The sequence below is a fragment of the Oncorhynchus keta genome, chromosome 3 (assembly GCF_023373465.1).
Source record: "Oncorhynchus keta strain PuntledgeMale-10-30-2019 chromosome 3, Oket_V2, whole genome shotgun sequence".
Classification (NCBI taxonomy): Eukaryota; Metazoa; Chordata; class Actinopteri; order Salmoniformes; family Salmonidae; genus Oncorhynchus; species Oncorhynchus keta.
The window spans coordinates 7,246,860-7,263,205 of NC_068423.1; the positions used below are offsets into that span (position 1 = coordinate 7,246,860).

The window sequence follows — 16,346 nt, forward strand, 5'->3', positions numbered from 1 at the left end:
AAGAGCGTGGGTGAAAGGTTACAGCCTTGTCTTGCCCCTCGCTCTAATTTTATCGTTCGTGTCAAATGTCCATTTATCTTTATTCTAGCGGTCGGACATGAATACAGTGTTTTGATGCACTGTATCACTTCTTTGTTGAAACCAAATCTTTCCATAACTTGGAATAAATAATCCCATCCCACTGAATCAAATGGCTTTTCTGCATCGAGGCTGATTAATATTGCACTTGTCTTATTCTGAGTAATGTGGTCCATGACATGTAGTGTTCTCCTTATATTGTCCTGTGTCTGCCTATTTTGTATGAAACCAGTTTGATCTCCGTCAATCAATTCTGGGATTATGTTCTCCATTCTTTTGGCTATTATTGATGCATATAGTGTATAATCTGTGTTAAGAATTGCGATAGGTCTATATGAACTGCATTCTTTCTTATCTTTACCCTCTTTTGGGATTACTGATATGATGGCCTCTCTCCATGACGGTGGGAGACCCCCCCTCCCTCAGAGTCCAGTTAAAACAGGCCTTAAGTAGAGGTGCTAATTGTTCTCTGAAGGTCTTGAACCATTCTGAAGGGAAGCCATCAGTGTCTGGAGACTTGTTGTTGAGATATTGCTTTTTTAATTTCTCCAGTGGATATTTCTAAAGTTAGTCTATCATTTTGCTCTGTCCCAATTGAGGGGAGATCAAGTGAGTTCAAAAAGTGCTCTATTGTCTGTGCATCTGCCTTCTCTGATTGCTTGTACAGATTTGTGTAATATGATTCAAATGCATTCTGTATTTCATCTAATTTGCATGTGATCTTTTTTGTTTTGGAGGCTGTCACGGCTGGCTGAAGGACTGGACCAAGGTGCAGCATGGTAAGCGTACATTTTCTATTTATTAAAAAATGACGCTGACAAAACGAAGAACAAAAACCAAACCGTGAAGCTTTGGGCTATGTGCCCTGAACAAAGACAAACCGTGAAGCTTTGGGCCATGTGCCCTGAACAAAGACAAACCGTGAAGCTTTGGGCCATGTGCCCTGAACAAAGACAAACCGTGAAGCTTTGGGCCATGTGCCCTGAACAAAGACAAACCGTGAAGCTTTGGGCCATGTGCCCTGAACAAAGACAACGTTAACTTCCCACAAAACAGGTGGGGGGAAAGGGTACCTAAGTATGGTTCTCAATCAGAGACAACGATAGACAGCTGCCTCTGATTGAGAACCACACCCGGCCAAACACATAGAAATAGAAAATCATAGAACATAGACTGCCCACCCAAATCACACCCGTACCAAACTAAAATAGAGACATAAAACGCTCTCTACGGTCAGGGCGTGACAGGGTCTTTTTTATTTTTTAAATGATATTCTATGCTTGTTGTTTCCTGAGTTACCATGCTAGTAATTTGGTTGCCTTTGAGCCTGCTTCATAATATCGTTGTTTCAGGAACCTAAGCTTTTTCTCTACTTCTTCTCTATAAATCTGGTAAATTTCCTATTTTACCTTTTGAATCTCTCGTAATATAAGAGGTTCTTTGTATTGACTATGAGATCGTTCTAAGTTTCTTCGGGTTTCCTGTAATTTCAGCAGTTTCTGTGCTTTACTCTTTTTCTTGAGAGATGATGTGGCTATGATCTTCCCTCTAATAACCTCCTTAGCTGCATCCCACAATATAGCAGGAGATACTTCCCCATTATCATTATTCTCCAGATAGATGTTCAATTCTGTCTTTATTGATTCCTTGAATGCTGAATCATTCAGCATGCTTGTATTAAGTCTCCATATAGTATTTATTGGTTTGCTATCAAGGTGTAGAGTTAGGTAAACTCCATTATGATCTGATAAGTCTCTCTGCCCAATCCAACAATCCTTAAGCCTGTGTATCTGCACTGTACATTTAAAAAAGTAGTCTAACCTGGAGTATTCAGTGTGGCGGGCTGAGTAAAAAGTATATTCCTTATCGGTCTTGTGGGTGTCACACCATACATTGAGCAGTCCTAGATCCTGAGGTATCCTATTGATCTTTTTGGCAACTAGGCTCATTTTCCTATTTTGGTTTGTGCTGTCCAATTTTGAGTTTAGAATTGTGTTAAAGTCCCCTCCACAGATAAGAGTGTCAGAGGCTTCTGTGGCAATTAAATCAAACACCTTCCTGTGGAAGACCATGTCACTCCCTGGGGGTGCGTATACATTAAATAATGTAACTTCCTTTTTATCCAGTATAAATCTACCCTCCTTGTCTTTTATTTCTGACATAAACTCAAAATTAACTGAATGTGGGATCAAGATTGCAACTCCCCTTCTACCCATTTTGTAAGAAAAAAAAAGTGTTTCTATATCCCATTTTCTTGAGTTTCTCGTGTTCAGGTGTGGATAAGTGAGTTTCCTGCCAGAATAGTATGTCAACTCTCTCCCGTTTCATCTTTGCTATGACCTTACTTCTCTTGATGTCACTCCCCAGTCCGTTTACATTGAGACTTATGACCTTAAATTCCCCATGATGCATCGATATAAATTTGAAAAAACTGTGAACCATATCTGCCTGCTTATCATGAACCTAAAAATGAACGAGAAATCAAGAACGATAATAGAGTAAAACAAAGTGGGGAAATAGTTTGGTATTTGGACTCCCATGTCAGAGGACTGTCTCTTGCCTCTGGGGTTTGAGGGGATGAGTCTGTCCGCAGGATGGGCCCTTCGCTCAGATGTGAAAATGCGTGACATAGTCACAAACAAGACCTGGTGGAACCGAAAATAATAAGGGCGCCTATTTCGTCGCTTATACACATCGGTTAATTACAAGTGAAAACTAAATCGGTCATGCTTGCATATCATGAATCCTCCCCTTGATACGCCCTTCTGTCGCCCCGTTGTCAATGTGTCATTAATCCTCAGCTAATATATATGTTATTAACGTGACGCTACTTAGTGTGTTCGTAAACAAGACATGCTTTTGGCTACTCACCCTTGTTCAGCATTAGGGGAAAATAGGGGATATATTTTACCTATCAACCGTAACAAGCCCAAACTAGTTTTGATTGAATTACATTGCCCAATATGTCCTTTACTGCCTTGTCTCACCTCTGTAGACACCTGAGATGTCATATTAATTTCTCTAACTTATATTCTGCATATGGGACAGCATGATGTCTGCCCCAGTTTGAACCCCACGTTCACCTTCAAGCCATCTGGCTCCCCGGTGAGACTCCCGCAGCGGGTGCGGTCAGGGTGCGGTCAACGCAGGGTTTAAGACGGGTTTAGCGTTACCTTCACTGGGACGTCCCGTGGTGCTGGCCTTGGGCCCACTGTGCTCCATGTTGAAGAGGAACGTGCGACCATTGTCCTCGATGCCGTCGACAACCCTGGCAGGGAGAGGGGGGGGCAACAGTAACAGTAGAGCCCCTTTCAATTATCAAATTATCATCCATCGCCACACGACCCAAGGAGCCGCAATGGGAGCCCCACTGGCAGCTGCCCATGCAGGATTAACCTGAGTAGAGCTGAAACTCTCTGGGCCGGAGGACATCGGAGCCTTATGGGCCACATTACAGTATTGCCTTCATGTGGGGCTCACTAGACACCGGACAATACATTATGAATATGGATGGTGTGTGGTAGGGGTTGGATGAAATTAGATAATCTTATTGCTTTACTAAAGTGGTTTGAGATCTGGTGAGATATTAAATTGTCATTAAATGCTATTGTAGAAGCTTGTAAATGCAATCCCATATCATTACACAGTGTATACATTGCTATTTAGTTACAATTGCACAATGGAAATGTGGTTGAAGTTTAAAATGTTTTACTGCAATTTGTCCAGTTTAGCCTTGGCGAATGACTCTTTACAAAACAAAATGACTATATCACAGTATCCACACTAGCACACTACTTAATACACTTTGCCAATGCTGTACATCACTTAATATTACCTAGTGCACAAGTTTGGATATTCAGACAGCGATAAAGTGAAAGTCCAACAAAACTTGGGCCTCTGTGTGTGTGGTTTACCTTGGACTGAGGTCCGGCGGTACAAAATAGCTGACAGTGGGAATCAGCAGCTTGGAGGGCTTGCGGCCCTGACTCCCTGCCCCCAACTCCCCTGAGGTAGGGGGACTAGCAGGGGCTGCCACTGGGACACTGTGCTCCTTTTTCGGCAGCGGCAGTGGGGAAGACAGGCTGTGGCCCCGGGGTAGGCCTCCCCGGCCCAGATTGGGCGAACGGCAGCGCCGCAGGGCATTGAACTGCCTTAGCTCGTCACCCAGCAGGTTGCCCAGGGAGGTGCGTCGCACGGGGCTGCTCAGGCTGGGTAAGAGGAGGTTTGCGCGGCGGGTGCGGGACGCTGGTGATAGGTGGTAGTACTCATCTGAGTCGTCATGGAGACCTCCTTTTGTCTCAATGATGGACGGGAGCTTGTGCTCTGTGGAACCTCGGCGGTTCTGGGCGGCAGGGAAAAAAAGAAAATGTTTCAATTTCTCATATTTATTTCAACCTTATTTGAGCAGGGTTCATTAGAATACAACATGGATTTTTTAAAATATATATATTTTGCAAAGGGGGGGAAATAATACTGTTGCTTATTGGATTAGTCTAGAAAGTCCTTTCGCTGTTGTAGTCCTTTTTCTTTCGTTTCACACCTAATGAACAAGCTGAGAACATGTTCTCATTTACAGAGGGATGAGTGGAATTGAATAAACCAATTGGAAGCTGGGGATTATATGATATGATTCAAGTTCTTTATATTGAATTCATATGTATTTTTATCAAGCTACGGGTGGATAGGAGAAATTGCAAGGTTGATGCTGTTGCTGAATCTTTATATGATAAAACAAAAACATGTGACACTGAAGGAGAATTCAATTGGGCAAGCGAGGTGTCAAAAAAACATTAGCCAAACCTACATTCATAAGCCCATAAGGCTTATTATTAACAGAGATATTGACCCAGTTAGCGATCTGACTCCAGGGAGTGAACCGTTTTCTCTGCTCCAAATGAGTTCCAACCTTCAGGGGAAGTCCTGGGTCTTATTCATTAGGGCATAATGGGAAACATTTGAAAACGTGAAACAAAAAATGTGTCCAAGTTGTCCCTCTCTGTTCCAGTCCGCTTTCTTCCATTTGGTGCCTAATGAACCTGACCCTGGCGACGGGCTGGCGCTAACCCCTACAGAGAAGTTATAGCAACATGACCCTGATTTTTTTTTTACAAATCCAAACACACTTCAGAAAACGTGTGTTAAGATTACAATCATCAAGTCGTGACAGAAACCCATGTTATACAGATCCAGTTGAAGTCGGAAGTTTACATACACCTTAGCCAAATACATTTTAAACTCAGTTTTTCACAATTCCTGACATTTAATCCAAGTAAAAATTCCCTGTTTTATGTCAGTTAGGATCACCACTTTATTTTAAGAATGTGAAATGTCAGAATAATAGTAGAGAGAATTATTTCTTTCAGCTTTTATTTCTTTCATCACATTCCCAGTGGATCAGAAGTTTACATACACTCAATTAGTATTTGGCAGCATTGCCTTTAAATTGTTTAACTTGGGTAGCCTTCCACAAGCTTCCCACAATAAGTTGGGTGAATTTTGGCCCATTCCTCCTAGCAGAGCTGGTGTAACTGAGTCAGGTTTGTAGGCCTCCTTGCTGGCACACACTTTTTCAGTTCTGCCCACAAATTTTCTATAGGATTGAGGTCAGTGTTTTGTGATGGCCACTCCAATACCTTGACTTTGTTGTACTTAAGATATTTTGCCACAACTTTGGAAGTATGCTTGGGGGTCATTGTCCATTTGGAAGACCCATTTGCAACCAAACTTTAACTTTCTGACTGATACCTTCAATATATCCACATCATTTTCCTATCTCATGATGCCATCTGTTTTGTGAAGCGCACCAATCCCTCCTGCAGCAAAGCACCCTCACAACATGATGCTGCCACCCCCGTGCTTCACAGTTGGGATGGTGTTCTTCGGCCTGCAAGCTTTCCCTTTTTCCTCCCAACATAACGATGGTCATTATGGCCAAACAGTTCTATTTTTGTTTCATCAGACCAGAGGACATTTCTCCAAAAATTACGATCTTTGTCCCCATGTGCAGTTGCAAACTGTAGTCTGGCTTTTTTATGGCGGTTTTGAAGCACTGGCTTCTTCCTTGCTCAGCGGCCTTTCAGGTTATGTCGATATAGGACTCATTTTACTGTGGATATAGACAATTTTGTACCTGTTACCCCCAGCATCTTCAAAAGGTCCTTTGCTGTTGTTCTGGGATTGATTTGCACTTTTCGCACCAAAGTAAGTTAATCTTCCTGAGTGGTAAGACGGCTGCATGGTCCCATGGTGTTTATACTTGCGCACTATTGTTTGTACAGATGAATATGATACCTTCAGGCGTTTGGAAACTGCTCCCAAGGATGAACCAGAGGTTTTGGCTGATTTCTTTTGATTTTCCCATGATGTCAAGCAAAGATGCACTGAATTAGGCCTTTAAATACATCCACAGGTACACCTCCAATTGACTCAAATGATGTCAATTAGCCTATCGGAAGCTTCTAAAGCCATGACATAATTTTCTGGAATTTTCCAAGCTGTTTAAAGGCACAGTCAACTTAGTGTATGTAAACTTCTGACCCACTGGAATTGTGATACAGTGAATTACAAGTGAAATAATCTTTCTCTAAACAATTGTTGGAAAAATGACTTGTGTCATGCACAAAGTAGATGTCCTAACCGACTTGCCAAAACTATAGTTTGTTAACAAGAAATGTGTGGAGTGGTTGAAAAACGAGTTTTAATGACTCCAACCTAAGTGTATGTGAACTTCCGACTTCAACTGTCGTGGGATGAACTAGTAAGGGTGCATTTGAAATGGCATGTGGCAGGCAGGTTTATGTGGAATGGGGAACTTTGGCGAGTGGAATGGGGAAAAGAATGGTCCGTTAGACTACATGGAGGCAATATTATTGAAGTTGCATGGACGGCACTCACGTGTGGAAGCCTGGGCGACCTTGAGAACCTTGTCAGGCCCTGTGAAAAGAGTAATACAAGAGGAATGATTGTAAATAAGGAAGACAAAATTCGATTTTTTTCATAGTATGACATTTTTAGCTATTTGCACACACGCACTTTAACACATCCTTTATGCATTCAGGTAAGTCCACTTTTCCGAATCCTCCTTTTGGGAGTATATTATGTCTTATAAAATCACATGAACCTGTTTCCTAAGCCGCCCCCATGTTATTTCTTTGATCATTATCTAAATGTTGCTAGGGATGGCATCTTTGCCACGCAGACTGAATCTGTTAATTGGTCCTGCATTGGATGGCAGCTGGATTCCAGAGAGAGTTCTTCTCTCTGCTGCCATGGAGGGAAATTGCCAGCAATGTATCGCAATTACGGGCTTCAACTATGAACTTTACACCGTGAAACTTATTTTTTGTCGAAGCCTATCTTCACATATTCTGAATACATGTTTTCTCTCTGACAGTACGGTTTCTTGTATGTTTTCTCTCTGACAGTACGGTTTCTTGTATGTTTTCTCTCTGACAGTACGGTTTCTTGTATGTACCATAATCCTTGCTTTCTCTTTGATCATAACACACGGCACAGGGAGCTCAGGATAGTGACAGTAAGCCTCCTTAGAGAAAATACAAGGATCTCCCTTACTGCCAATAAAAATAAATGCAATAAACAGGCTTCCTTTCTTAGAGTTTTTTCAGTGACAATATTGAGTCTTTGGTAACAATATTGAACAATGTGTATAATATAGGTGAGCTATTACTGGAAAAAGAAGGGCTCATCTTTCACACTGGGGGAAAAGTTTTCCAAAGGGAGACAGCCTCCCTGAAGCTAATGGGAATGTCATTACTGACATTAATTGTTATCAATTAATGGGGAAACTTATGCATTTCAAGTCCTGCCAGTGGCCCACATAGCAAATAGATTTAGAGAGAGTTCAATCAAATATTGTTATCTCTTAACTCAAAAGAGAGTGTGGTGACTCTCTGTAGGCTGTGTGTGCGTGTGCGCACGTGTGTGTGTGTGTGTGTGTGTGTGTGTTTGTTTGTGTCTGCGCATGCCGTGCGTATGTCAAAAAAAGTGCTATGAGCAAGTGATAGGGGCTATTGTCTGTGAGTGTTTGTGTGTGTGGACAGTGGATAGGGGCCTGGCTACCAGTGTGGAAGTTAAGTATCTATAACAGAGTTTTTATTATGGAGCTATTATGGAGCTATTATGGACTCTTATGGTCAGTGTAGTACTATTATAAGGCATTGTAAAGGACATTGTAATAAGCATGATACCCTTCATTAAAGTGTTATCCAGATTTTCAGCACTGAGTTCTCCTTCAGCGTGTGCGAGGTTGAAGCCTGCACCCCTGGCCTCGTGCCAGAGCCCACTTCGAACAGATGGTGAGAGGGAACTAGAGCATTGCTCAGACCCAAAACCTGATTACAAACCACTTTGCGGGCCCGCAATTCGACGCACAGTTTGAAGACAGACAGTGCAAGGCTGCCAAATGAATGGGAAACAAATATCATTTAATTTCAACCAAATGCCTTCATTTAATTTCTTCTTGTGCGCCATGCTTAAATTGCCCTCCCCCCCCGAAAAAAAAACACGTTAAGAATACATTTGAATCTAAACCGAACGCTTGAACAAATGTAATATCAGCGTCGCTCAAATGTCGTTTCTGAAGACATGAAAGGAAATGAGATGAAATGCCGGCAACGTGACTAGAAGAAAAAAAACGCTCAAATAATCCAAAAGATGACAAGGCGGCGATACAAAAAAAAAAATAATTACACGCCTTTGACTGATAAAAGCTTAGCTAGTAGCTATTTCTTCACGTCTGTCAATTGATTCGCCATGTTGTCAAACCACAAGGGATTTACAAAACTCCATTCCCTTCTATTGTTTGGAAGAGGTTGAGGGGAGTCTGTGAGCTGATGCCAGCAGTCATAACTCAAACCTACTGCATTTATGTTGTACAGACACATTTAGTAAATACTTCTGTTAACAACTGCAAGACATACTAAAAATATAAAGCATTTCTGAAATTCTTATGAACAGTTTATGAAGGTGGCATGTATGGGTTATGAATGTGTTATGAATGTGTTATGAAGTCCTTATGTAGGTCACCTTCAAGTAAAGCACCAGACTTTCCTCTGTTTACAGCCTTTCCAAAGTAATCACACATTAAATAAATGTTTTGTTGTTGTTGCTTTGTGTGAATTAAGCAACTGTCACTTGTTCTGGGGTAATGACCGCTGTGGGTAGAACATGCCCTTATGCACAGATCTTGGATCAGCTTCTCTCCCCAACCCCTAACCTTATCCATTAGGGGCGAAAACCACAAACCTGATGTTAGATTAGCTTCTAGGGACAAGTTTATCCCACTCTGTTATGTGTAGAGCGGGGCTAGGATATGCGTAACAGTAGCACTGACAAATAGAATTGCCATGACAATAAAGTCACCGAGTTTGATTGATCAAGAGAGGATTGATCAATTGTGCAGAAGGAACGTCAAGGAGAGTGACAATGACATGAGACATTTTAGTGTAAAAACAGCCTATGTAATGGTTTGCTTTATTCACCTCTAAAAATGTTGTATATTTGCGATTTTAAATGAGTATAGCATCAACTTCTTTCATTCAAATGTTTTTAGAGTTTTGGTAGAGGTTGCAGTGGAGGTGTGTATATCTCACCTCTGCCTCGCTGCCTTCTCTCAGGTTGTATGTGAGGTTGTGGAGGATATCTGCAGTGAACAGGCTGGCGTACTCCGGGTAGAACTCCAGCACCTCCCTTAGAGCCCGCACACTGATGTACTGCAGGTCGCAGTAGGTCAGCGCCTTCACGTCCGCATTCGTCTTGATCACGTGATCCGTCCCCGGCAGGTCGGAGCCAATCAGATCTCCCTTCCCTGTAACCAACCAGTCAGCAACATATAGTACGGCACATGTTGGTGCTGCTGAGGAATCATTGGCCCTGTCCAGAAACCCCCTAGCCTCTACCCCATAGGTACCCCCAGACAGTTCTAGTTCCTCCAGCCAGTTCTAGTACCCCCAGCCAGTTCTAGTACCCCCAGCCAGTTCAAGTACCCCCTGCCAGTTCTAGTACACCCAGCTAGTTCTAGTTCCTCCAGCCAGTTCTAGTACCCCCAGCCAGTTCTAGTACCCCCTGCCAGTTCTAGTACCCCCTGCCAGTTCTAGTACCCCCTGCCAGTTCTAGTACCCCCAGCCAGTTCTAGTACCCCCAGCCAGTTCTAGTTCCTCCAGCCAGTTCTAGTTCCTCCAGCCAGTTCTAGTACCCCCAGCCAGTTCTAGTTCCTCCAGCCAGTTCTAGTTCCTCCAGCCAGTTCTAGTACCCCCAGCCAGTTCTAGTTCCTCCAGCTAGTTCTAGTTCCTCCAGCTAGTTCTAGTTCCTCCAGCCAGTTCTAGTACCCCCAGCCAGTTCTAGTTCCTCCAGCTAGTTCTAGTTCCTCCAGCCAGTTCTAGTACCCCCAGCCAGTTCTAGTTCCTCCAGCCAGTTCTAGTACCCCCAGCCAGTTCTAGTTCCTCCAGACAGTTCTAGTACCCCCAGACAGTTCTAGTTCCTCCAGCCAGTTCTAGTTCCTCCAGCCAGTTCTAGTTCCTCCAGCCAGTTCTAGTACCCCCAGCCAGTTCTAGTACCCCCAGCCAGTTCTAGTACCCCAGCTAGTTCTAGTTCCTCCAGCCAGTTCTAGTACCCCCTGCCAGTTCTAGTACCCCCTGCCAGTTCTAGTACCCCCAGCCAGTTCTAGTACCCCCTGCCAGTTCTAGTACCCCCAGCCAGTTCTAGTTCCTCCAGCCAGTTCTAGTACCTCCAGCCAGTTCTAGTTCCTCCAGCCAGTTCTAGTACCCCCAGCCAGTTCTAGTACCCCCAGCCAGTTCTAGTACCCCCAGCCAGTTCTAGTTCCTCCAGCTAGTTCTAGTTCCTCCAGCTAGTTCTAGTTCCTCCAGCCAGTTCTAGTACCCCCAGCCAGTTCTAGTTCCTCCAGCTAGTTCTAGTTCCTCCAGCCAGTTCTAGTACCCCCAGCCAGTTCTAGTTCCTCCAGCCAGTTCTAGTACCCCCAGCCAGTTCTAGTTCCTCCAGACAGTTCTAGTTCCTCCAGCCAGTTCTAGTACCCCCAACAAGTTCTAGCACCCCCAGCCAGTTCTAGTACCCCCAGCCAGTTCTAGTTCCTCCAGCCAGTTCTAGTACCCCCAGCCAGTTCTAGTTCCTCCAGACAGTTCTAGTTCCTCCAGACAGTTCTAGTTCCTCCAGCCAGTTCTAGTTCCTCCAGCCAGTTCTAGTTCCTCCAGCCAGTTCTAGTACCCCCAGCCAGTTCTAGTTCCTCCAGCCAGTTCTAGTACCCCCAGCCAGTTCTAGTTCCTCCAGCCAGTTCTAGTACCCCCAGCCAGTTCTAGTTCCTCCAGACAGTTCTAGTTCCTCCAGCCAGTTCTAGTACCCCCAACAAGTTCTAGCACCCCCAGCCAGATCTAGTACCCCCAGCCAGTTCTAGTTCCTCCAGCCAGTTCTAGTACCCCCAGCCAGTTCTACTCTTTTGAACAAATCCAGTACTAGCACACGTTATTCAACTAATAAAGGACTTGATGAGCAGTTAAACAGTCAAATCAGCTGTGCTAAAAGAATAATAGATCAATTGAGTGGATCTGGGTACTCGAGGAGAGGTTAAGGGAACTCTGGTATAAGCAAGGTGGTGAAAGTCCTATCAAGCCCATCAAATGTTTATCATATTCCATCCCCGCTAGTCTCTCTTCAGAGTAGGGTGAAGTTGCCCCTAGACACTGATCTTTGGTCAGTTTAGCATTTTCCCCACTAATGGTTAAGGTTTGAATTGGGGGAAGGGAAGCTGATCCTAGATCTGTACCTAAGGGGAACTTCACCCTCTCTCTTCGGTCCCACATATGACCTACAGATGACAATGACCTTTGACCCCTATACTAACCTAGGATGGCCAGCACCATGCTGTCCTTGAGCACCTCCAGGGAACCCGAGCAGACAAAGTAGTTAGCGTGGAGCGCGTCGCCCTGCCGGATCAAGTACTCGCCAGGGGCGCAGAACGAGGTCTTGATGTGGAGGGAGAGCGAGCGCAGACAGCCACGACTGGCCCCCTCGAACACGGGCAGCTGCAGGATGTCCTTGTTCAGGTGCATGGCGATGTCGGCCCGCAGCTCGTCTGGGAAGTCGTGCAAGAGCTGGAACGGAGAGAAAGAGGAAGAGAGAGATATAGAGAGAGGGAGCGGTGAGGGAGAGAGAGGGAAAGCCAGCAAGAAAGAGAGAAAAAGAGAGAGAGAGCACTTGACCAATGTAAAAAGGACCATGTCAACTTATCAATGTGGCTACCATATAGTGTGTTGTAATAGAGTAGTGGCTGGAGGACACTCACTTAAAGTTGTAAAATGTATTTTAATGTTAAAAAAAAATCATATTATAATGTATATTACTGTCTTAATTTTTGCTGCACCCCAGGAAGTGTAGCTGCTGCCTTGGCATGAGCTAATGGGGATCCATAATAAATACACAATGCAATAAGATAGCATAATTCTGAGCTGGATCAGTGTGTTTTATGCATCGTTCTGTTGTTGTATTGTGGTTGCATTATGGTCGTATGACCTTACCTCGTTGGCATCGATGCCATTGTTAACAGACCAGGTGGTCTGGAAGTACTCCAGCATTCGCTGTTTGAGCTGCTGGGGAAGACGGTGAACCCTGATGAAGTCCTTCAAGTCCTTCATGCGCGTGTGGTAGAGGGAGCGCCGCGAGTACATCCGCTGGATAATGGCCGTCACGTTACCAAATACCACCGCATGCATCAGGGCTGGGGGGAGAGAACAGAAGAGAAGAGGAGAGGAAAGGAGAGGAGATGCAGAGGAACAAGGCACACATTTTAAATCCCCATAACCACAGTGCGACTTACACATGAAAAGACGCCAAACTGCATCCAAACTTTGGGCCTGGACCTGGCATGCCCGCTTGCCCGGGTGGCAGCGCCAAACCAGGGTGCCACACTCACCCCCTATGAGCATAGTGCAGATAGAGAAGATCTTCTCAGCGTCAGTGTTGGCACACACATTGCCGAAGCCCACGCTGGTGAGGCTACTGAGGGTGAAGTAGAGGGCAGCGATATAGGAGCTGCGTACTGAGGGTCCACCCAGTGTGCTGTTGGCGTATGGAGTCTCCAAACGCTTGCCCAGCTCATGGAGCCAACCTGGAGGGTAGGGGGTGTAGGGGTGAGACCAGGTCTGAAGGTCAGCATTCATATAACTCCAAGCCACGCTTACTTGTATAATTTAGGGTTAAAATAAAATATGAATCAACATTGAGAATTCAGACAAGTCGTGCTGGAAGAAAACTGGGCTGGGGAGAAAGAAAACTTTATTTTTTGTGAACAAATATTTCATTTTGTCGACATAATAAAACAAATTGTTGTGGAAATCTGTTGCAGCTCAGGTCGACTACAAAACCCACAATGCAATGCTCTCTCTCTTGGCTGGCTAGCTAGCTAGTTAGCTAGCAAACTTAGCTACACACAATAATACTAAAGTTAAAATCAGCATGTGGAGTATCTAGCAAGCTGTAAAATTGCCTAAACAAACTGCACTATCAATTTCAGGGTATATCTCACTGAGTTCAACTTGTCAGAGCGAGTGCAGAGTATGCAACAATGGCCCTTTCCCACATTTCCCAAAGACACACAGCACATTGTGAGATTGTACTTGAGGGAGAAGCTGAGTTGAATAATTTGGTACAATGTTTTAAATTGAGCACATCTAAGTGAAATATCTACTTTGTCATGACGATATAAACGGATGGATGTGTTCTAGAGAAGTATGCCCATACCATCTATTGGCTGATTTGGCAATCGGGAGTGCAGGTAATTGTTATAAAAGCGTTATGTAATGTGATAGTGTGTTATCCCCTATCGCCAGTGACGAGAACCATGTACCCTTTCCGACACAAGTTCCGGATTTCACATACGGACCACTTAGAAGTTAAATCACAGGGAGCATTTTTATTTTAACCACTGAACATAGGTTTACAAGAAATTGATAGGAGTTTCATGATTTTTATTTCTTGGGGATGGATCATGCCTTTAAGAGCGATGTTCTGGATGCGCAAGAGGAGACACTTCTACTCTAATAATGTAAAATAAATGCTGTTTGTATCGTATTACAGAGCAAGCGTGAACATCTTCTGTTGCGGTACACTGCCTATGTCACTGTTCAGGTGGTCTGTCATCAAAGACTTAGAGTGATGGGGGCGTTGGCAAGGCACTCGCTGGTTGCCACCCCTGCCAGGGCACACTAAGAGTCAGGAAGCTGGCATGGACTTAAGGGAGCTGGTGGAATGAGGTTGTGTCCTCCAGGGATAAATAAGGCCCAGTATTGCTTTCCTTTGACACACACTTGTTCACACACGTGGACACACACTTACGCATGCCTACACGCACACACACGCATATGGGGTTGGAGACTTAAATTTGGTGCATCTATCGATGAGTATGATCAATGTGTGGGTGCGCATTGCGTGCATGCACACAAGTGAATATGTCTGTACATCCCAGGCCCTGGTATTTGTGTGTGTCACCCATCTCACCCACCCACCCACTCGGCCCTCACCTTCCTCACTCAGCCAGCCAGACTCACCTATGTCCCAGGTGTCAGGGTCGTTGTTCTCCATCTCCTTGCGTCCGATGATGTACCAGATGCAGGCCATCCAGTGGGCCAGCAGGGCGAACATGGACATGAGCAGGGTGAGCACCATGGCACTGTACTGGGAGTAACGGTCCAGCTTCTGGAGAAGCCTCAACAGCCGCAGCAAACGAACCGTCTTCAGCAGGTGGACCAGGGAGGTCTGGGACCAAGAGGAAAGAGAGGACAAAGATAAGAACAGATTTTTCTTCTTTTTTGGGGGGGGGATTAATTTTGAGAGAGTGGAGTAGGTTGTGTAGATCATTGAAATGAAAAAGTAATTTAAATTGTTTTAATTAGAATTGTTTTCCACATTCACTTGGTGTGGAGTAGGTTGAAGATAATTGAAATGAAATCCAAATTAAATGTATTTTTTACATTTAAGGCAACATTCATGACAACAAAATGTGGAAACTATGAAAACGAGCTGCCAGAACAGCTCCAATGAGCCTTGGAATAGCTTCTACAAGTGTCTGGAACTCTATTTGAGGGATGCGACACCATTCTTCCATGGGAAATTCCATAATTTGGTGTTTTGTTGATGGAAAACGCCGTCTCAGACGCCTCTCCAGAATCTCCCATAAGTGTTCAATTGGGTTGATATCTGGTGACTGAGATGGCCATGGCATATGGTTCACATCGTTTTCATGCTCATCAAACCATTGAGTGACCACTCATGCCCTGTGGATGGGGACATTGTCGTCTTGGAGGAGACCACTCCCATTAAGGTAGAAAATTATCCACCATAGGTTGAAGGTGATCACTCAGAATAGCTGTGTATATACTATCGGTGCTCATCGGCCATTGAACATAAAGATTACACAACAAGTTGAAAATCGCAAACTCAACAATGAGTAGTTTGGAAGGAATCAGTGGCTAACTGCAAGCATTGCAAAGCAACCAGTAGCCTGCTATTCAATGGAGTGGCTGTGTATTTTTTTCCCTGAGTTCCCACTATAAATCCAGAGAATGCCAGACTTTGATGACAAAGTTTGATTTAAAAAATTGCCCACAAAGGACTGCTGCGCCAACTTCAGTGAGCACATCACAAGGTGAATCCAAAAATGTATTGTATGCTGCTGCATAAATGATGTAATATGCCAGGGAGATATGTATACTGTAGCTAAGAAAGCCTAATGATTTGGTCTATTTTCACCTCTTAATTTCACCTAACGTTACTGTTCTGACTCGGTGGTGCTGCATATGTAGCCTATAACCTGTTTATGAGAAATCTCATAATCTAATGTTGTAAGAGGTTTCATTGTCTGCTTATATGCCCCCTTTATTTATCCTACGGGTTCTGACTTAGTGTACAGGGAAAATACTGTAAGAGCAGACCATGTTCTGCATTCTGTTGCTGTACATTTCAAAAGTGCTGAACACTGTTATATTGACTACGTCCGTCTTACTCCACGCTCGTTCATTAATGTCTTCATCGAAATTACGGAATGCCTCTTCTCTGCTCATCGTTCCCTTATGCCATAGTTTGTACATCTCAATTATCAGTAGCAACCACATTTGTTTAAGCCATATCAGCTATGTTTTTGAAAAAGGCAGTATACGAGGCTGAATGAACTGTTTCGCTGCCAGACAAGGCTCCGCTGATAGCCAGGTGTAGCAGTGGTAAGGATTCACTCCATTGTGCTGGAA

The 16,346-nt window shown here is 44.1% G+C and overlaps 2 protein-coding genes across 2 annotated transcripts in view; one reads left to right on the top strand and one right to left on the bottom strand.

The window, feature by feature from the left end:
• Positions 1 to 2,084, top strand: part of LOC118364609 (zinc finger protein 26-like) — a 45,926-nt gene extending 43,842 nt beyond the window's left edge. The window contains exon 7 of the mRNA XM_052487677.1: positions 816 to 2,084. Within this exon, the coding sequence (XP_052343637.1) occupies positions 816 to 883 (68 nt within the window). The 3' untranslated portion in view covers positions 884 to 2,084. The remainder of the gene's footprint in view (positions 1 to 815) is intronic.
• Positions 1 to 16,346, bottom strand: part of LOC118364619 (potassium voltage-gated channel subfamily H member 4-like) — a 65,968-nt gene that overhangs the window by 9,670 nt on the left and 39,952 nt on the right. Inside the window, exons 7-14 of the mRNA XM_035746324.2 lie at positions 14,652 to 14,859; positions 13,019 to 13,213; positions 12,624 to 12,823; positions 11,951 to 12,200; positions 9,690 to 9,904; positions 6,973 to 7,011; positions 3,993 to 4,420; positions 3,252 to 3,346 (exon numbers count right to left, since the gene is read on the bottom strand). Of these exons, the coding sequence (XP_035602217.2) occupies positions 3,252 to 3,346; positions 3,993 to 4,420; positions 6,973 to 7,011; positions 9,690 to 9,904; positions 11,951 to 12,200; positions 12,624 to 12,823; positions 13,019 to 13,213; positions 14,652 to 14,859 (1,630 nt within the window). The remainder of the gene's footprint in view (positions 1 to 3,251; positions 3,347 to 3,992; positions 4,421 to 6,972; positions 7,012 to 9,689; positions 9,905 to 11,950; positions 12,201 to 12,623; positions 12,824 to 13,018; positions 13,214 to 14,651; positions 14,860 to 16,346) is intronic.